Source organism: Opisthocomus hoazin, chromosome 4 (assembly GCF_030867145.1).
Source record: "Opisthocomus hoazin isolate bOpiHoa1 chromosome 4, bOpiHoa1.hap1, whole genome shotgun sequence".
NCBI classification, from domain to species: Eukaryota; Metazoa; Chordata; class Aves; order Opisthocomiformes; family Opisthocomidae; genus Opisthocomus; species Opisthocomus hoazin.
In genome coordinates, this window is record NC_134417.1 from 28096024 (window position 1) to 28116054 (window position 20031).

Sequence of the window (20031 nt, forward strand, 5' to 3'; positions counted from 1 at the left end):
TCAATTTTTTTTTTTTTTTAATACATCAAGTTCCTCCGAGTACAAATAAAGTTATTTTTAAAGATGTGTGCTTACTGCGTATTGAAACTGGATCTCCTGCAGAATAACCCAAGCTCTGCAAAAGCCAAGTTATCACAGATCAGAAATGCGCAACGCAGCTCATGCTACCGAAGTAAAAAGTGAACAAAGAGCACGCATATTTCTAACTAATTTTGCGTTTACTTCTGCTCGCTGTAAGGGCAGTAACGGGGCGAAAGCAGCGCTCGCCGAGCCCAGGGCCACCCCCGCCTGCCCCCACCACAACACCTTGTGAAAGGCACCAGCCCTAATCCTGGGAGTAAAATGCCCCGGTCCTGCATAATAACCATAAAAATGAGGGTAAGTTTAAGTTTATCGTGAAGTTTCTTTGTGCAGGTGAAAAAAAAGCCGAATGAAGCTGATTTCCATGTTAAAACTTCACAGAATCACAGCATGTTCGGGGTTGGCAGGGCCCTCTGTGGGTCACCCAGCCCAACCCCCTGCCCAAGCAGGGTCACCCAGAGCAGGATGCACAGCACCGCGTCCAGGCGGGGCTGGAATATCTCTAGAGAAGGAGACTCCACAGCCTCCCTGGGCAGCCTGGGCCAGGGCTCCGTCACCCTCAGAGGGAAGAAGTTCTTCCTCGTGTTCAGCTGGAACTTCCTCTGCTTCACTTTGTGCCCGTTGCCCCTTGTCCTGTCACTGGGCACCACTGGAAAGAGTCTGGCCCCATCCTCCTGACCCCCACCCTGCAGACATTTAGAGGCATTTCTAAGGTCCCCTCTCAGCCTTCTCTTCTCCAGGCTGAACAAGCCCAGCTCCCTCAGCCTCTCCTCGAAGGAGAGATGCTCCAGTCCTCTCACCATCCTCGTAGCCCTCCGCTGGACTCTCTCCAGTAGCTCCTCATCTTTCTTGAACTGGGGAGCCCAGAACTGGACACAGGACTCCAGATGGGGTATCACCAGGGCAGTGTAGAGGGGGAGAAGAACCTCCCTCACCCTGCTGCCCACGCTCCTCTTGATGCACCCCAAGATCCCATTTGCCTTCTTGGCACCCAGGGCACACTGCTGGCTCATGGTCACCTTGTCATCTCCCAGCACACCCAGGTCCCTCTCTGCGAAGCTGCTTTCCAGCAGGTCCGCCCCAAGCCTGTACTGGTGTAAGAAGTGTTATTTTCATAGGAATGCATTAAAATCTCTTTCTGCTGAAAAAAAATGTTTTGAGACTGTTTATCCCGAAGCGATTCTTTGCTGGAGTCTGCACGCAGGGCCCCAGCGCAGGTGAGAAGAAAAGGAATTATTGATGCCCTTCGTGGGCTGCGCATCCTCCCTCGAACCGCGGCGGCTGCGACCTTGCAGCCCAAACCGTGCCCCACCGAGCAAAGCCGAGCGGAGGGGCGAAGCGCTCAAGCGTTGGGACAAGCGGCGAGCAGCCGAGGGCTGGCAACGAGCACTTTATCTCTTTAAATAATTAGTAAATATATGCCATACTGGGTATACCTGCCAACTGCAGCGGGGGACCCGAGGGGCCTGGGAGCCCTGAGCAGCGAGCATCATCGGGACCACATCGGTGGGGAGTCCTTGGGGTGTTTTTTGTTTTTCCTTGATAATTGCACAAAACAGGCAGGGGGGTGAGCTTTTGCTCAGCAAGGTGAGCTCTAAATTGTCCGATGTGTTCGGGAAGGGGAGATGCGCAGTTTGGGTCGCTGGGAGCGGGGAAGGCAGCAGGTGAATCCCCCTCCTACGACCATCCCCAGGCCGTCACGGTGGGCACGGGCACCCGAAGCAGCCGGGCGGCTGCCGGGGCCGCAGCACAGCACAGCGCCCACTGCTCAACCCCAATTAAATAAAAAACAACAAAAAAATCACTCCAGAAAGCGCAAGGCGCGCTTGGCATTTCAAACAGCTGAGGATGATTCACAATCTCAGCCAAGAGGAGTATTTTGGAAGAAAAACGTACTAGAGAAAGATACATTTTTTTTAAATGATTGCTTTTCCCCTAACCAAGTCCCTGTCTCGTGTACATCCCCATCAGCTCTTTATAAGCGCATCCCCCGCCCCGACTTGGCACTGGCAAAGAGAGCTCCCGATCCCGCCATGCTGTTCCCCCGCGCTGGAAAGCGGTTTCCCAGCAGGATATCCTCACCTGCGACAGAGGAATTTCGGTATTAAAGCTAGATTTGGCTCCGTTTCCATCGCGCCCCAGAGCCCAGCAAGGTGTGATTATTGCTGGGTTATTCGCCGATGCAGAACCCGCCGCTCGATAATGTCACTGCCAGCAGATGTGTCACCTCTGCAGGGAAAAAAAGGGGTTCCTGGCAGAAAGCCGATGCTTCGCCTCCTGCCAGCACAGCTTTATCCCTGGCTCGCTCCTGGTGAGGACGATGCCGCGTGGGGATCTGGCAAATGGGTCTGGCCCGGTGCTGCACACTGAGAGCACCCGGGCGTGAATCGGAGCCCTTGGCTGCCGTCCCAGGCCAGCAGACCTCCGGGTTTGGGCTTCTCCGACACCTCAGGTTTGAAAAGCTTTTCCCCAGAGCAGAGCACCAAGGGGAAACAGCAGAAGCTGACCCCTTTCTGCTCAAAAAATGTCAATTTTTGTACCCGCTTACGAGCGTGGGGTATCCCACCGTTGACTGCAGGAACCACTCGTTTTGGAAGGTTTCTTCTGCCCTTTTTTACGTAGAATCAGATTTGGGGTTTTGGGATGGGTGGTTTCACCGTCTGCTCGTTTCCTTGGAGTCAGCTCTAATCACCTTGTTGGAGGCTGTCTCAATATTTTCTGAAAATCAACAGGCAGCCTCCACGGGCAGGATTTGCTCTGAATTAACTACAAGAAAAATGTGACCTTATTTCCTCCCCTGCATCGCAATCACATTTCAGAGCCAGCCTGCCCAGGGCTGGCCCATTAAGATCCCTCAATTAAAGCCTCACCTGGCCTCAGCCCACCCAGAGGAGGGGGCAAAGCCCACCCGGGAGCCGGGCTGAGCCCTGGGACGCTGCTGGGTCCCGGGGGAACGGTCCCAGCTCCAGAGGGAACGCAGGGAGGTTCAGCGACCCGGGAGCGATGCTCGGCTGCCGTCGCAGCAACCCTCCCCAAGCATCTTTGCTCGTGAAACATGCTGCTAACGCCTCTGCCCTCCTGTGCTCGCGCCACACCTCTCACACCGCGAGCAGCGCCCAGCAGTGAATTAATTAGAGGGTGAGCTAGGAGAAGCAGGACGTAACGAGCGGGTACGCACTGCTTGCCTGCAATTTCTGTCCCGCTTCGCCTTTTTCTCCATGTACTTTTTCGTACTCCAGGATGAAGCACGCTCCCACCTCCCTGAGATTTTTGGAAGGCTTTGAAGGACGATTGGTGAGCCGTCAGAAACTTTAGTAAACCTTCAATAAGATCTCCCTGCTGTAGAGTGGTTAGGGAAACTTTCACTACAAGAAGGACACTGAGCGGCTGGAGCGTGTCCAGAGAAGGGCAGCCAGGCTGGGGAGGGGTCTGGAGAACAAGTCTGATGAGCGGCTGAGGGAGCTGGGGCTGTTCAGTCTGGAGAAGAGGAGGCTGAAGGGGGACCTTCTGGCTCTCTACAGCTCCCTGAAGGGAGGTTGGAGTGAGGTGGGTGTTGGTTTCTTCTCCCAACTAACCAGCAATACGACGAGAGGCAATGGCCTCAAGTTGCATCAGGGGAGGTTTACACTGGGTATTAGGAAAAATTTCTTTACTGAGAGAGTGGTCAGAAATTGGACCAGGCTGCCCAGGGCAGTGGTGGGGTCACCATCCCTGGAGGGGTTCAAAAAACGTGTAGACGTGGCACTTCGGGACATGGTTTAATAGCAATGGTGGTGTTGGGGTGACGGTTGGACTTGATGGTCTTAGAGGTCTTTTCCAACCTATGATTGTATGATTCTAACGCATTTATCATTTAGGAAACTGCGAAAGAAGCTATTTAGCCAAGTCACAGAAGCCGGCTCTCGAAGCAGACACCTGAGGGGTCTGCGGTGCGGGGGAAGGACGAGCTGTGCCGCAGAAGAAATACCAGCGCGTTCAAGAGAAGGCAGCAACTGAGTTTCAGGCGTTCCAGTTCTCCTCTCCCTGATTCCCCACACAGCGGGCTGTAGGGCCCGCTGCTGCCTCCGGAACAGGCTGAGACCTCTGGCTCCGGAGTGACCCCCGGCAGCCCTCCCCCAGCCCTGCCCTTGCCCGGAGCAGCCGCTCGCTGCGGCCGCAGCCCCCACTCCTCTGGCACAGCTGCGCTCACAAAGGCTCTGTATATTTAGATGCTGCTGCAGTTCTACATGCTCAAAATCAAAGAAAAGCTCTGCAAAATGGTTTTTTTTGTTTCCTGCTGCTACTTCCTTCCCCTCGCTTTCCTCCACTGCCACAACATTAGCTCCTGGGGAACTCGAAGGATGATAAATAAAATCTCTGCGCCAAAGACGACAACAACTCCTTTCAAAGCTTGGATCTATTTTAACCAGAAGAGCTCTTCTGGGTGAAACAGGCCTTATTGATGTGACTTGTGACACAGGGTGACTTTCACATTTCACTCTATTTTAAAATCAAATCTGAAAGCGTGTCAGAAAAAAGGAGCTAACCCCCAGGGCACCCGCCCTGCACGCACAGCCGGCGACAGAGCCCATCGCCACAGCAAGCACCGAACGCCAGCAGAGCCTGGTCCTTGCCCACTCCCGCCTTTGCCACCCGGTCCCTGAGCCCAGCACACCCAGCCGCTTTCCTAAAGGCACGCCGGCACCTCCCAGTCCAGGGGAACAAGGACCCCCCCTTAACATGGGGCTGGAGAGGCCCTGGCAGAGCTGAGCACCCATCCCTGGGGGGTCTCCAGGCATCTTCATGTTCCTGACGCCCTAGGTTGCACTACAGGAAGGTGCTCGCAGCGAGAAAAACAGCCTCCTCCTTGCTACGGTGTTTGGGGTTTATCCATACATATACATATATATATATATATTATACACACACACACACACACACTTTTAAGCGTTCTCCACGTGAGTGGTTCAGCTGCCATCAAAGGAATTACTCGCGTGAGCAAAGCCGTCGGGAGCTGCCGGTCCATTGCACACGCTCTCGCCCGGCAGCCGAAGCCGAGCAGCGACATGTGAAGCCCGCAGGAACCCCAGCATCGCCGCAGGACCGGCATCTGTGTGCCACGGTGCTTAGTGATGCCCTTTTTGATAAAATATTGATAAAATACTGAGAAGACACTCTTTCAAATTGACATGGAACAGAAATAACGAGGTAGACGCACTGGAGAAAACACAGCAGAATTCTGCCCACAGCCCAGATGCCGTCCCCCGAGGCTGGGGCTCCGACACGTGGAGGCATTTGCCGATGCGGTCTCTGCGGGCTGTCCCTTGCGGGGACCAGGCTGTGTCAGAGGGATTTCACACCGCAAACCCTCGTACGGTTCCACTCGGGTGCCGTGGGTGGAAAGCATCACCTCACACCGTGACCAAGCGCCCCGGCTGATGCGCAGAGCTGCTACTAACAGACGTAAGGGCTTCTGCCCCAAGCCATCTGCAAGACCAGGCGCTGGTCGGGGGGCTGGGAGGGCACAGCTCCTCTACCGGAACACGACAGCAGCCGCCATCGTGCCGCGGCAGCGCGTGGCTGTAGGACGTGCGGCCGCGGAGGTTACTCACCCAGCCCGAGGCACGAGACTCTCAGCCCAGATTTTCCGAGGTTTCTAGGAAAAAAAAGAAATTAATTAGACAATATTGTTAAGCCCTGAAGGGACACACAGCTTCAGGAACCCCATGGAGAAACCAGCTGCTGGAGATGAGTCACAGAATCACAGAATGGTAGGGGTTGGAAGGGACCTCTGTGGGTCACCCAGAGCAGGCTGCACAGGACCATGGCCAGGCGGGTCTGGAATATCTCCAGAGAAGGAGACTCCACAACCTCCCTGGGCAGCCTGGGCCAGGGCTCCGTCACCCTCAGAGGGAAGAAGTTCTTCCTTGTGTTCAGACGGAACTTCCTGTGCTTCAGTTTGTGCCCATTGCCCCTTGAAAGTCCCCGCTTTTGTCCAAATCACCCATTTTCCTCTGGAAGGGGCAGCTGGGTTGGCCGGCTGGGAGAAGGGTGGGTGCACTGGGAATAAACCCAGATACCTTCAGGTGTAACGCATGCCTGATGTCGTTTGGCACCCTGTGAATAAGGCACCCGCGCTTCCTTTGCTTTCACCATCATTAGCGTTCACGGCTGTAACATCGATTCAAGCATTCACCTTGTTCAGCTTCACAATCTGTATTTTATTCACCCTCACGCTGGGCAGCGTGTTCCCCCCCGTCGGAGCAGACCCCCGGGCCAGTGGCCCCCAAGCACGTGGGCTCCCTGCAAGCCAAGCACCCCGGGACTTCGCAGCCCGAGCAGAGCCGGCGCCTCGGTCCCCAACGCCGGCTGCTTTTCCACATTGGGGAGATGAAGCCCTCACCCTTCTCCCCACCTCCCCGAGCCAGGCTGGCGACAGGATAATTAGCCCCATGGCCATGAGATGTGCCATACATGAAACCCCCACCCTGACTTCAGCATCTCGCTGCAGTACAAAATACCCTTTTAATTACACCCCCCTGCTTTAACCTTTACGGTACAGCTGGATCCGTGCAATTTCTTTGCCAGATCAAGGTCTAATTTGGGGACCATCTAGCTACCTTCCACCGCAGCGTGCTGCAAACAACCGTGGCACTTTTTGCTGTTCCTAATGAATTATTTAAAGCCAAGCAATGTTAAAAAAAGAAAAGCCCTGCTCACCGGTGGTGAAAGGGGTTGGACAAAACACTCGACAGCAGCACGGGTCATGCCCTGCTGTTTCAGCTCCTCTTTTTACCCGCTGGATTTTGTGACCATTTCAGGTGTTCGCTCGTGTGGCACAAATCCCCACGCGGGACAGGAACTGAGGGCATCCCCGGGGAAGCCAATGGAGCCAGCCCAAGCCCGGCAGCCCCGGGGCAGGGGCCCCAGGGCCCCCCCAACAACTGCTGGACCCAAAATATGGCACTGCTGATGGGAATTCAACATTTTGCGAGAGAGGGATTTGTCCTCGAGTAGCGATTTGCAAAGCTGGAGCTGCGTTTCCAGCACCACGAGCCCCCAGGCTCACAGCACAGTTGGAGCAGGCATTGACCTGATTTTTTCTTTTCCCCCCTCTTTTCTTTTTTTCCCTTTTATTATTTTTTTGAGCGAAAGCACAGCTGGACTCCCGCGGAACAAAACCCATCCGTGCACAGAATAGCACAAACACTGCCAACCTCCCCCTGCTCGCCGGCACGAATCGTGACCCCCACAAAGTTCAAAGGCAGCCGAGCGAGCTGCCACGCTGCGGGCAGGGGAGAGCAGCCCGGCCGCACGCGATGGGCATTTCCATATTACTCCTGTGGACAGCCCCCCCGCCGCATACAGCTCTGCGGACGAGTCAGGGGCTCCCATGCTTTTCCAAACGGCTGACAGGCGTTTTGCAGAAGAGGTTTTCTGAAGCCCCATTTCTCACCAAGCTGTGCTTTGGTTTTCAAAGCCTTGGCTCTGGCTCTGCGGAGGCACATGGCTGCGAGGGCGCAGTGTGGCGGTGAAGCTGTACCCCCCTCTCTCTACAGAGATATAAATATATATAATATACGTATACACACAATTCCCCTTGATATATGTACATGCATGTATGTACCCTAAATTTTTATGCATACATAAAGGCATACACATATATACATATAGCACGAATGAAACCCTCTGGTGTCTGCACATACACTGCTCCCCGCAGCGACAGGGTCTCTCTCGGGGTCCCAGCCCAGGCACCGACTGTCCCTGTCCCCCCCATGCCACTAAGCCATGTCAGGGCTTGTCCCTCCACGCACCAGGGACCCCAGGGGTAAAGCGCACACACGGGAACCAGGCTTTGCTCCGGAGAGCGATAACCACCCCTTTGCAGTCTGGCCCACTAACAAATCATAGAAAGTTTTGGGTCGGAAGGGACCCCTAGAGGTTATCTAGCCCAACCCCCCCACAGCAAGCAGGGACACCGCTAAGTAGATCAGGTTGCTCAGACCCTGTCCAGCCTGGTCTTGAATGTTTCCAGGGATGGGACCTCCACTACCTCTCTGGGCAGCCAGTTCCAGTGTTTCACCACCTTCATTGTAAAGAATTTCTTCCTTATATCTAGCCTAAACCTACCCTGTTTTAGTTTAAAACCATTACCCCTCGTCCTGTCACTGCTGTCTCTACTAAAAAGATTGTCCCCATCTTTCCATCCAGACGGAATTATTGTGTTTGGATTTCCAAAGTTGTCTTTGCCGTTTACTTAGTGCAAATATGACCTGGGTACTTGGAAAATCTGGTGTCTGTGGTCAAGAACCGGCACTGAAAATGCCAAGTCTTTGCAGTGCAACATCCCTCTTGCAAAACGAGCTCCGAAGCTGCTCAGCATCTTGGGAGGAGGTTGCCCAAGCCCGCAGTCCAGCCTGGAGAGCATCGCCAGCTTGCAGCCCCCAGCTACTCCCATCGTTTCCAGCTCTCCTTTGCCTGCAAGCACTCCACTCAGCTGCACGCTCCAATTCCCGGGCAGGCAGCATGGCAGCAAGGCAACCACACCAACACCGGCCAAAACCTCAGCCTGCTCAGGGTGACGCCTCCCCACACCAACCTCGGGCTGCTTAAACGCACACAGCCACCGATTCTATCAGTGGCCCTACGGCACAGCAGCGATTTGAAATAGTAATGCTTCTCAAGACCTTCTTCTCCTCTACCTCCCTTAAAAAAGAAACCCAACCAATAATATATGTACACATTTACAGCTGTTTTGCAGCTTCCAGGTGTATGTATACATGTAGCTCTATGATATACACACATATATATATACATACATGCCTGGAAGCTGCAAAAGTTCCAATTAAAATCGATGTTTGGTTTCTAAGTAACCGGACAGTAAAAGCGCTCCACGCTTCCACTGCACCAGTTCCCAAATCTGAGAAAAATCAACCAGCTCGGTCCCCGGTGCTGAACCCGCAGCAGCCCCTGCAAACCGCCGAGGACAGTGACCCGGGTAGCGATGGGGACGACAAGGTGAGCAAACCCTGACTCTGACAAAGCCCGAGCGCCCGCTCGGCGTCAGCTGCTGCGGCCGTGCACGGGCTGAGCATCGTCCCCGGGGCAAAGCCTGTGCCGGTGGTCCCGGGGCAGAGCAGAGCACTGCCGAACAGCTGCGGGGCCCTTCAGCAGGGACCCCCACGTGCACAGGGTGTGGGGGCTCTGGACGGGCAGCACGGGGTGGGGGGGATCAGCTGGGAAGATGGGGAGGCTTCTGCCATCACCCTCCCAAGGGGTCTTGGACAGCTTGGGCTTTCCCAGGCTGGTGGTGGAAGCTCTCAGCAACATTTTCAAGGCCAGAAATGACATTTTTATACAAAATAATTGTATGAACTGGCTATTGGCAAGCTGACACTCGTGTCCTTTCCTGGGGGGTGCTGAAGCCCCTGGCCAGTGCTGGAGGGACCCCACGGCCCCCACAACCCACCGCCCTGCTCCAGCCGGATCCAGCGCAGCTCTCTGCACACAACCGGGGCTTCGCTGCATGGGACACGGTGCCTGCCAAAGCCACGTCCCACCACGGCCCTTGGCTCCAGGAGGGAAGGGGGAGGTGGTGTGTTCATGCATCTTTCTGTCAGTGATTATCTGTCAGCCCCTTGGCATTATCGCCCCGGTCGCCTGTCGTTATCCGGCCCTTGCTAACGCCCGGCGGGGAGGAGATGGGGTCCCCCACGAGCACCCTTGAGCAGAGGTGCCCACCGTCCAGCTCCAGCAGTGCTGCCCACTGCCCTGAAAGCCCTGAGCTGCCATTCCATCTCCGCGCCTGCCCGATACCTGGCACCGCCACCCCAGGGGGCTGATGCTCTTTAATCAGTCTTTCAGGAGGGTGGGAAAAATAAAAAAGCTTTTTTTCAAATTGGAAGTCAGTGCTGCCAAGGCATGAAGTAGCTGTTAAAGAGGACATAGCAGGAGCCTCAAGGCTCTCAGGGTTGTTTTGCCTAACCTAGAAGCAGCTGATTAAAAATTAGCCTGTTACATTTTTTTTTTATTAGCACAGCTATCTTGCTTCTCCTCTCGCTGATGTTCATCTTCCCTGACAAGGTCCTGTGCAGCTCGCCTGGACGCGGTGCTGTGCAGCCTGCTGTGGGTGACCCTGCTTCGGCAGGGGGTTGGGCTGGGTGACCCACAGAGGTCCCTTCCAACCCCTGCCATGCTGTGATTCTGTGATTTACACCAGGGAAGAGGAGCTGTGTTAAACCGGTGTGCGAGGCTGGGCTCTCGGGGGGTTTTGTGGCCCCTGCCCTGGTCAGGGTGCTCAGCCCCTGGCACCAGGACAGGGCTATCCCATCATGGTACGCTCCCTGGAGTGGGAAACCAGGCGGATCTGGAATATCTCCAGAGAAGGAGACTCCACAGCCTCCCTGGGCAGCCTGGGCCAGGGCTCCATCACCCTCAGAGGGAAGAAGTTCTTCCTCATGTTCAGCTGGAACTTCCTCTGCTTCAGTTTGTGCCCGTTGCCCCTTGTCCTGTCGCTGGGTACTACTGAAAAGAGCTTGGCCCCATGTAAACCACAGGTGACATTTTCCCTGCCTGCACAGCCAGGAGTTTGAGCTACCACAGCCATCCCCCAACACCGGCAGCTTGGCCAGATTGCGCTGGGTTAATGAGCACAGGAGATGAACGCCTGATTCATTGAAAACACAGCTTGCAGCCGGGGGATGTTGTTAAAAATACACCGAGGCACCAAAACAGCGCGTGGGGAGGGATGACATTTCCCTTGACTAGGCTTTTCCAAGCATCCACGGGGTGCTTGGAAACCAAAGGGTGCATCCATTCCCCGAGGAAGCACAGGCTCTTGGTGGTGTTTGACGGGCAGCAATGCAGGGAGCACTGCTCCGAGACGCCGGCATCCGCAGCAGCATTGGCATACGGGGAGCTGCTGCTCAATGCCAGCCGACCTCGTGCAAACGCCCCGATGGCACGTGTGAAAGGTCCCGGAGGGGAAAAGGCTGGGCAGGAGGCCAGGAGCCCACAGCCGGCAGGGAACGGCACCTTCTCCACTGGGAAGGAGCGGCTCGAGAAGCAGGACACAAACAGGCAGCGCAGCTACAGGTCTGGCTACCAATCCCACCGCTGCTTGGCAGGGCTTCACCGAGAAAAATCAGGTTCTTGTTCTCTCTTGCTAATGGAGAGGGTTGAACATACGCCATGCCTGCTCCTTCCTCATCCTCAGGCTCAGCGCTGCAGTCCCCAATGCCACAGGGATTTTGCCCGGGATGAGCTTGGGTTTTTTGCCCGGCGGACTCACAGGCTGCACCCCAGCTGAGCAGGCATCGGGTCTGCAGGTGAAGGGTTATTTCAGCTTGGTAAAGAACTGGAAATTCTGTGTTCAGCTGCTCGGTGCGTCTTCCCAGCCCGCAGCGAAGAGCAGAGCCTCTGCTGGGGCAGCAATTATGGGGTCCCTGCGACCTGAGGGCATGAAGCACTCTCAGATTTGCTTCAGTGACTAATTCTCATTCCCATCTCCCTTGTTTCCAGGAGAGCATCACTGCTTATCGGCCGCTCCAGCCCTGGCTGGGGATCTAGCGTGGCTCCCCAAGTCCCACCACAGCCGCTCATTTATAAACGGAGAGAAAACACAACCAAAACCCACCACACAGTTTTTAAACTTGGAAGAAATTAGAAGAGATACTCTGGTTCTGGACCTGCTGTGATGCTGAACAAGCCCGAGTTCATTATTTCGCTAGGAGCCAGTGGCTAAATGAGACGGGCACTCCTGGGCTGCCAGCACAGGGACATGGGGACCAGCCGCCCTGAGCACAGCCTGGATCCAGCCCTACACACACTCAGGGCTGTGAAAGCCAGCAGTTCCCCCAGTTTGGGGGGGAAAAAGAAGGCATTTTGCTTGTTAGCCACTTTGATACGAGCAAGGTTACGGGCAAAACCAAGGAAAGTGCTAGAGAGACGTCTCAGATTTGAAAGATGGGCAGGAAGAGCTTCTCACGTGTCTGAAGAGTCAGGGTTCAACATGCACAAGAAAGGACAAGACAGCAACTTTTGACTTCAGGAGCTCTTTGGTGCAGCATCAGGAAGTCAAAAAACAACACAAAAGGAGCAGAGGGGACTAAAGCGTTCTGCAGAAGTACGGAGCGGTGGTGAGAGCAAGGAGAGGCATCTGGGACAAAGCCTGACAGTAAAAATGCTGGGGAAAAATGACAGTTTTTGAAGTCTCAGGAACAAAGGCTGGTGAAATCCATTCCCAGGGGATTTTCTCTTGTAATGTGGCCGTGTAGAAAGATTAGATTGTGTCTGAAACCTGGAGTATGGATAAAGAGACAAGAACCTAAGGCTTAAAATTGAGATGAATATTTAGCAACGAGAAGCGAGAATAATTTTATGGTGGAGAAATTCTAAACGCATTTAGCTCCTTCTCAGGAAGGATATTTGATGAGATTAACATCCTAGAATATTGCTGGCTACCTGCAAGTCTGAAATCATTTTTCTAATGATGAAGACGACTCACAAGTCTGTTGGGAAGTTTCCCCTAGTGCTAGCTTTGCTTTTAAAAGCCCCATTCAAGCCACCCTGCAACCTCCTAAACCGCCCCATGCGGCAGCAGCCCCCAGTGCACGCATGGGCATCACTGCGTCAGCATCAATCTGCATATAGCAGCGTAATACAAGTGTTAATAGTACAGAATATCTCTATAAAAATAAACCTGGAACATGCCACAGGGTGGGGTTTCACGGGCTCTCCCTGGGCTGGCAGAGACAGGCACATGGCAGCTCAGGCTGAGCATGAAGAGAAGCACAAAAGGCAAAGCCACAGCAGCCTAATGGCCAGCTTTTTGGGGTTTTTGGCTTTTTTGGTTTTGTTTTTTTTCCCCTGTTTTCTAACACAGAAGAGCCAGGCTCATCTCACCAGATCCAACCCGGCAGAAATTCGGGTGCAGCCTGGGTGTACGGAGCTGTTCCTCTGCTACAGGGCCAGCCCTTCCTGCCCATCCATGGTGATCACATGCTCCACAGTTTCATCCTATTCAGAAGTTTCCGCAGTATTTAACCAAAGCTTTTTATTTCCTCAACTTCTCTCCACTACGCCATTCGGAAAACCCTTCACTGGATCAGCTATTTGCAAGCCTCTTCCAGACCTCCTGTTAAGCACCTTTTTAAGTAACACTAAACAGTTTCTTGCTGAAACACGGTCTTTCCCCACGATGCCGCTGTCCCAAGTCACTCACAGGGTACATGGGGGGCAGCCAGCTATAACCCCATGGTCACCAAGAGCTCGCCTCTCCAAGCCAAGGAAAACGTTCTCAAGTGCAGTTGCACATAGGCAGAAGGACACAGCCCCTGCCTCAAACCAGCAGTGCCCAGCCTAGCCCCCACCTAAACCTCGTTTAACATGATATGGCAGCGAGGATTGCTGCGGACCTGAGAAATTCCCTGCTCCTCATTTGACCCCTTGCACTCACTCCATGCCTTAATGGCTTTGATGGTAACTTTTAGTTTAATTAATTCCTTGGAAGGGTAAGTGCTGAGTATGCAGTCAGAGCTGAACAAGACCAAAAGGAATATATAATTTTTATAGATACACATATCTTGCGGGCAGTGAGACCTGCCCCATACTCCTCCCACCAGCTTTTCCACGTCGGGTTACGGGAGCATCGCAAGGCTGAGCCGGCGACGCTTGCGGCAAAGCCCCGCTGTCTGGCCCAAGGAAGAGGTGAGGATGGCTGGGATGCGAGCGGGATGAACCTGGAGCAGAAAGCTCCAGGAGGAGCAGGCACAGGGATCCCGGAGCCGCGACAGACGAGAGGAAAGCCGGAGAGCAGCAGGGCCATGGGCAGGAGGAGGCTTGGCTCTTGGCAGAAGGCATCCAGAGAGAGGATTCGGTAAAAAACCCACCATGGTGACATTTTCATGACTATCCACTGACAAGGCAACACCCAAAAGCACAGCCCCACACCCCTCACAACATTTCCAGACCTGGCGTCCCTCCAGCGAGGCACCCAGGTCCCCATTTTGTGGCCAAGCACCTCAGTCTCCCCGGGGTGAGCAGCAGCTGAACCCACCCCGAGCCGGGCTCCGTGCAACCAGGGGGCTGCAGGATGGGACTTTAGTGAAGCACCCAACTCAGATCCTGCGTTCAAAGCCCCACACTGGCATCTGTGCCAGGTACCTCCCAGAGGCATTGGGGTAGAGGGGACCCCCAAAACCACCCACATCCTCCCACACCGCTGGCAGGGCTCCCATCCCCAGCAGCAAAACATCCCCACAGCCACAGCCGGGTCTGCCGTTGGCACCATGCAGCACACCAGCACCCAGTCGGGTCTGGGCGGTGGTCAGAGCTGACAGCCTCTTTAATGAAAAGGGGAAGAAAACATGTCTACAAAGCATCCCGTGCCATATGGCAGGAGTGGTATTTGTCTCCTGTGGCACAGGGCAGAAAGCAATTGTAATTATTCACTTTTAATGAACTCTAGGGTAGGGGAATTAGTAAGAGAGCCCATCAGTGGCAGCAAACACCGCAGCACCAGGCTGCAGGGAACCATGAGCAGCCGCTGAGGACAGCCCCTGTGCCCAGGCAACGCTGAGCAGCCCTCAGTCACTGCCAGCAGGCACGTCCCCACCTCTCCAGAGTCACAGCCAGCAAGAGGGGCCCCTAAAACCACACAGACCCAGCTCCCCAGGCAGGAGAGAGCACTCACCCCAGCACACAGCCCTGGCGCAGAGCAGACCCTTTTCCCCTTGCACTTCAACAAGCAGTGGGGAAGAATAAATCCCTTCTTTAAGACAACCTTCACTGTAAATCTTCCAGCCCCATCACACACTGTATCACTCAGGTACCAGACACTTCCCATCACACACAGCTGGCAGAGAAGCAGCAGTTTCATACCTATCAGAAGGGCACAGCCAGCACCCACTGCCCTCCTGGCAGAGATTTATGGTCTGAGCCACCTGTGCTCTTAATCAGGTCATTAACCTACGAGTGGTTCCTCCTGGTGTTAAGGGACAAAGTAATTATAGGAAAATATATCCTGGTTACCCAGGTGGGAGGTTGCTTCGCTGCTGCCCTTGCTTGTTTGGAAGGGGGGAATGTGGGATTGGTCCCATTAACATGCACCCAAATCAGCCCAAACCTTCCCTTCTCAGCACTGGGCAGGGCTGTCACACCATCAGGGGTCCGAACCTGCACCGGCCTCTGCCTCCGTAACCCCACCAGGTCCCTGCTGGTTTGCAGACGGGGATGGGGCTCCTGCTCAATCCCAAAACATCTGTCTCCACATACGGGGTAAACTTTGCCCGGGGTCCGCACCAGGCTGAGCACGCTTGCTGCATCGTGCTTTAGTGAAGCTAAAGCTGATCCCAACTGGGATCCCTGCCGGGGTCGGCTCTGGGCGCTGACAGTTCCCCCCACCCTGCATCCAGCCAGCCTAGAAACATCTCCAAAACAGCCTCGTGTTTGGTGGAGCCTAAAACCAAAGAGTTAAAGATTTTAAAGCATGAAGTGATGGTGGGGCTGCTTGGAAGACGAAGCTTTGCTTCGTCTGAGGTGCGCTCAGCAAACCCTGCTTTAAGCAGTATTCCCATCTGCACAATGGGTGCAGATAACCATCCTATCTGCCTGTCTATCCACCTGTCTGTCTATCTATCCGTTTCTCTGTCTATCTATCTATCTATCTATCTATCTATCTATCTATCCATCCATCCATCCATCCATCCATCCATCCATCCATCCATCCATCCATCCATCCATCTGCCTGTGTGTCTAGCTGCCTATCTATCTAACTGCCCATCTATCTACCCATCTGTCTATGTATCCATCCATCTACCTACCTACCTACCTATCATGAATGAGAGAGTGAAAGTGAGAGGTTTTCGTAAGGAAAAACAGAAGTTTTAAATAAAATCTCTGCAATAACACACACAATGACTAAAACATTTTCGACTTCACACCCACAGAAGAATCATCAGGCTTACAGGAGCTCGACAGAAATCAGATAATGCTGTTTTTCACTTGTTCCAACCCCAATTTCATTGCTCTGTGTCGGTGGTTTTGCCCACGGAAGCCACCCTCTACCAGAAACACAAAACCGAGGGGACAGATCCCACACAGGTCGGTCCTACCAAAGCAGCCCCGGTGGCAGGTGACCCCCAAGACCCCTTTTCCCAAGCCCCCGGGAGCTGGCAGGGAGGGACGGTGGGTGGGGGGTCCCAGCTCCCTGGGGACATCGCTCACCCCCAATGCAGGGCACCGCTGCCTCCCACCGCCCACAGCATGGTGCCCACGGCCATGCCAACAGCCTCGGCATGCAAGGGAGGCAAAACCCAGTGCTCCCCAGGAATTTCTAAGTATTCCGTCGTGTAGAAAACATGCAGAGAGCAATAGATGGGAGGAAGAAGGTGGCGGGTGAGAGAGGGGCTTTGAACGGAGCCGGGGGAATGGGGAAGGGCACAAAGCCAGCCCCTGGGAGAGGCATCGGCATCTTCAGGTCTTCATGGACATCCACCAGCAGAAAGGAGGGCTCGGGGCACCCCCAGCACAGCGCAGCCCTCCTCGCACGGCTGCACGCACCCTCGAGGGCGTGGGGAGAGCCCCGGGGCGGTGGTGCAGCCCCCCACCCAGCCAGGCAGCGAAACTGGGGAAACCGTGACACCGTTTGCCTCCGGATAAACTGCAGTTTGGCTTCTTGCTACAGAAATGTGAAAAAGAGTCACTGTTCCTGAAGCTGGTGGTGGGAAAACAACGTTGCTTAGAAACATCCCCATTAGTGCTCCAGAACCTTTCCTTTTGCACAGAAAATGAATAAAATATGCAATTTGGTCCCTGAAAAAGAGAAGCTGTTTCAAGTGAAAACAAAAACGCGACAAAAGCAGAGACTTTTCCAATTGCTCTCTCCCGCTGCAGCGCATCCGACGTCCTTCGCCTGTGACCTGCAGAGTGCGGAACAACAGCGTGTAATCCCGGGCTCCAGAGCCGTGCTTGGCCTTGGCGCTTCTGCTTGCTTCATTCTGCACAAAACCCTGACGGTTTGGCTGCTTCCCATGTTAATGACCCCCCCTTATCACAGCCCTCCTCCTTCAGATGCCAGAGAGAGCCGCCCTGCACCCCCTGAGCAAAGCAAACGGGTGGCGATCGTAGACCCCGGCCCCAGCCCCTGCGTTAGAACAGCCAGCGAGGGCCAGTTGTGGCTCCCCAAAATTCCCCGCTTGCACCCCGCAAGGCAGGGTGGGACCCCCTGGACCCTTTCTCCCCATCCCGGGACTCCGCATCCCTGCCCCATCCCTCACACCAGGAGAATATCTACGGGGTGCCCAGGACACCGGATGCCCTGTGCAAAATAGAATCATAGGTTCGTGGAATCGTTAAGGTTGGAAAAGACCTCTAAGATCATCAGGTCCAACCATCACCCCAACCCCACCATGCCTGCTAAACCATGTCCCCAAGTGCCACATCCACACGTTTTTTGAACCCCTCCAGGGATGGTGACCCCACCACCTCCCTGGGCAACCTGGTCCAATGCCTGGGAGCAGAGACCAACCCCCACCTCACTACAACCTCCTTTCAGGTAGTTGTGCACGACGTAGCAGGGAGGGGAACGGACAGGCAGGCGAGGGGCCACCCCCTTCCCACCCCGTCGAACTCTCCTCTCCACCATCACTGAGCCTTCCCTGAACCTTCCTGGTGCAGAACTGCTGGAAGTTTTGGGTGACATCTCTCGGGCGCTCCCGGAGCTGTGATGCTGGAGAGACCTACTGCTCCAGCACCAACCACATCTGCAGGGTTTTTGCTCCTCTGAACTTCTTCTTAGACACACACACAGACATCTTCTCAGCCTGAGAACACCAAACCAGAGAGCAGTGAGGATACGGTACAGCTTGGGCTTTGCAAAGACACTCCATATTTCTGAGTGCTCTGGGAAAGCTCACCAGCTCCTGGTCTCCTCACAAGTTTCTAAGGTGACCTGTCAGCATCTGCTCGGGCTCTGGAGCTCCCTGCCTCCCCAGGGGAATCATAGAACGGTTGGGCTTGGAGGGGATCATCCAGTTCCAACCCTCCTGCCATGCACTTGGCCTTGCTGAACCTCATGAGGTTCTCAAGTGCCCACTTCTCAAGCTTGTCCAGGTCCCTCTTGCTGGCATCCCGTCCCTCAGGCATATCAACCCCACCACTCAGCTTCATCAGAAGATGCAAGCTGCTTCACCGAAGGCTGCTCAGCTCCTCCAAACATCTCAGAGCCATGTAAATGCTATTTGTCATGATTCACCAGGCTGGAGCAGCCCCCAGTGCGCCTTAGTCTTGCTGTGAATGGAGGGTGAAGCGACATGGAGGTGTTAATTCTCTTCTTTAATTAACTTGGGTGTTTTCCTGCTTTTAAACCTGGATTTCATTTCGCCTCATCAGCTCAGAAATACCTGCAGATTTTAGACAAGCGGTGGCTGCCCCTCAGCAAGCTCCGATGGTGGGAGGTTGTCTCTAAGTGGTGTGGGTAGGAACAGAGACAAATAATGGTTTCTGTCTCCCATTTTGTGAACAAAACACTTCACAACACTTACAGCAGTTTCCACTAAATTACCGCCTGTATTAGCAGTAATTGCAGTGATGCAGAATCTCAGCTTTCCGCCAGTTTATGTATTTCAAACCCATTTAGTTGTGCAGAGGTAACGAAGTGAGGGAGATCTCTGTGCCGCAGGGACACCTGCACACCCTCGGCTGGCGTTGGCTACGTCCAGGTGCAAACCACTGCACCCCGCTTCGTTTGGGGCAACGCTGCAAAAATGGGCGCAATGCCTCACCAGCGATGCCACGGCTTGCTGTCGATGCCTTCAACCGCCTGTCACGCCAGCATCCCATTCTACCGAGAAAATGGTTTATTATGGGATGGTGTTTAAAGTCTTAGTCCTTGGAAAGCAAGACTGGTGATTTTCAACCAAAGTCCTGCTGAATATTTTTGCTTACTCTAACACGAGCCACCTTCCTGTTTGTCCCATGGAAACATTCCCCATTCCTAAACGGAAGTTGTTTCACAGAATCACAGAATTCCGGCATGGCAGGGGTTGGCAGGAACCTCTGTGGGTCACCCAGCCCAACCCCCTGCCGAAGCAGGGTCACCCAGAGCAGGTTGCACAGCACCGCTTCCAGGCAGGGCTGGAATATCTCCAGAGAAGGAGACTCCACAGCCTCCCTGGGCAACCTAATACAAGTGGGAAGACCACCCAAACTGCTGCGTCCAGGCATGTGGGGGCAGCATGGAGGCTCCTGGCGGCACTTGGGCATCCCGGCACGACGGTGGACAGGGCGGCTCTGGGGTTCCCTCTGGGTAAACCACCTTTTGCAGTCCCGCACAGGCTGGAGGCGAGCTCAGCCCTAAGGCCGCAGCTGGGGCCGGCAGACACGGGCGCTTTCACCCACCACCCAACAGACACCCCTGGCTGAGATGGACCCACGGTGCCTGGCTGTGCCCACGGTGCCTGGCTGTCCCCATGCCCAACAGCCCCTGGCCGTCCCCATGCCCAACAGCCCCTGGCCATGGGACCTTCAGATGCCCAGACCAAGGAACAGCAGCCAAACAAAGGCTCCGTGCGTTGACAGGAGTCTAGGACAGCTTCAAGCCATAAAGCTGGAGCAGAGATACTCCTGGCCCTGATGAAGCACTGACATTAACGCGAAGCATCTGGTCTCTGGAAATTTTTAACTCTATTTTCAAATGACAAGAAGTATGGGTGAACACACAAAGCTGTCGCAGAAGCTGGACCAGTGTAGCTGGCCCAACAGATACTTGAGCAAGCTGAAAACACAGATTTATTTCCTTGGTTGAGCACGCATGTTCTTAAATCTGCTTTAACGTTCGATCTGCTTTAACGTTCAGTCTTACGCTTGCAGTGTTTGACTGTGCTCAGGTTTGCTGCTTTGCAAACCGCTTTGTAATCTCTTCTACCTAGGATGTTACAGAGATAAAATAGGATTTGATTTGAATCATGCACG

General features: G+C 54.4%; 1 protein-coding gene across 1 annotated transcript in view; it reads right to left on the minus strand.

Annotated features, from left to right (window-relative positions):
• The window catches only part of KCNAB1 (potassium voltage-gated channel subfamily A regulatory beta subunit 1), a 57798-nt gene that overhangs the window by 23742 nt on the left and 14025 nt on the right, over positions 1-20031 (minus strand). Inside the window, exon 2 of the mRNA XM_009942380.2 lies at positions 5673-5716. Coding sequence (XP_009940682.1) covers positions 5673-5716 — 44 coding nt within the window. The remainder of the gene's footprint in view (positions 1-5672; positions 5717-20031) is intronic.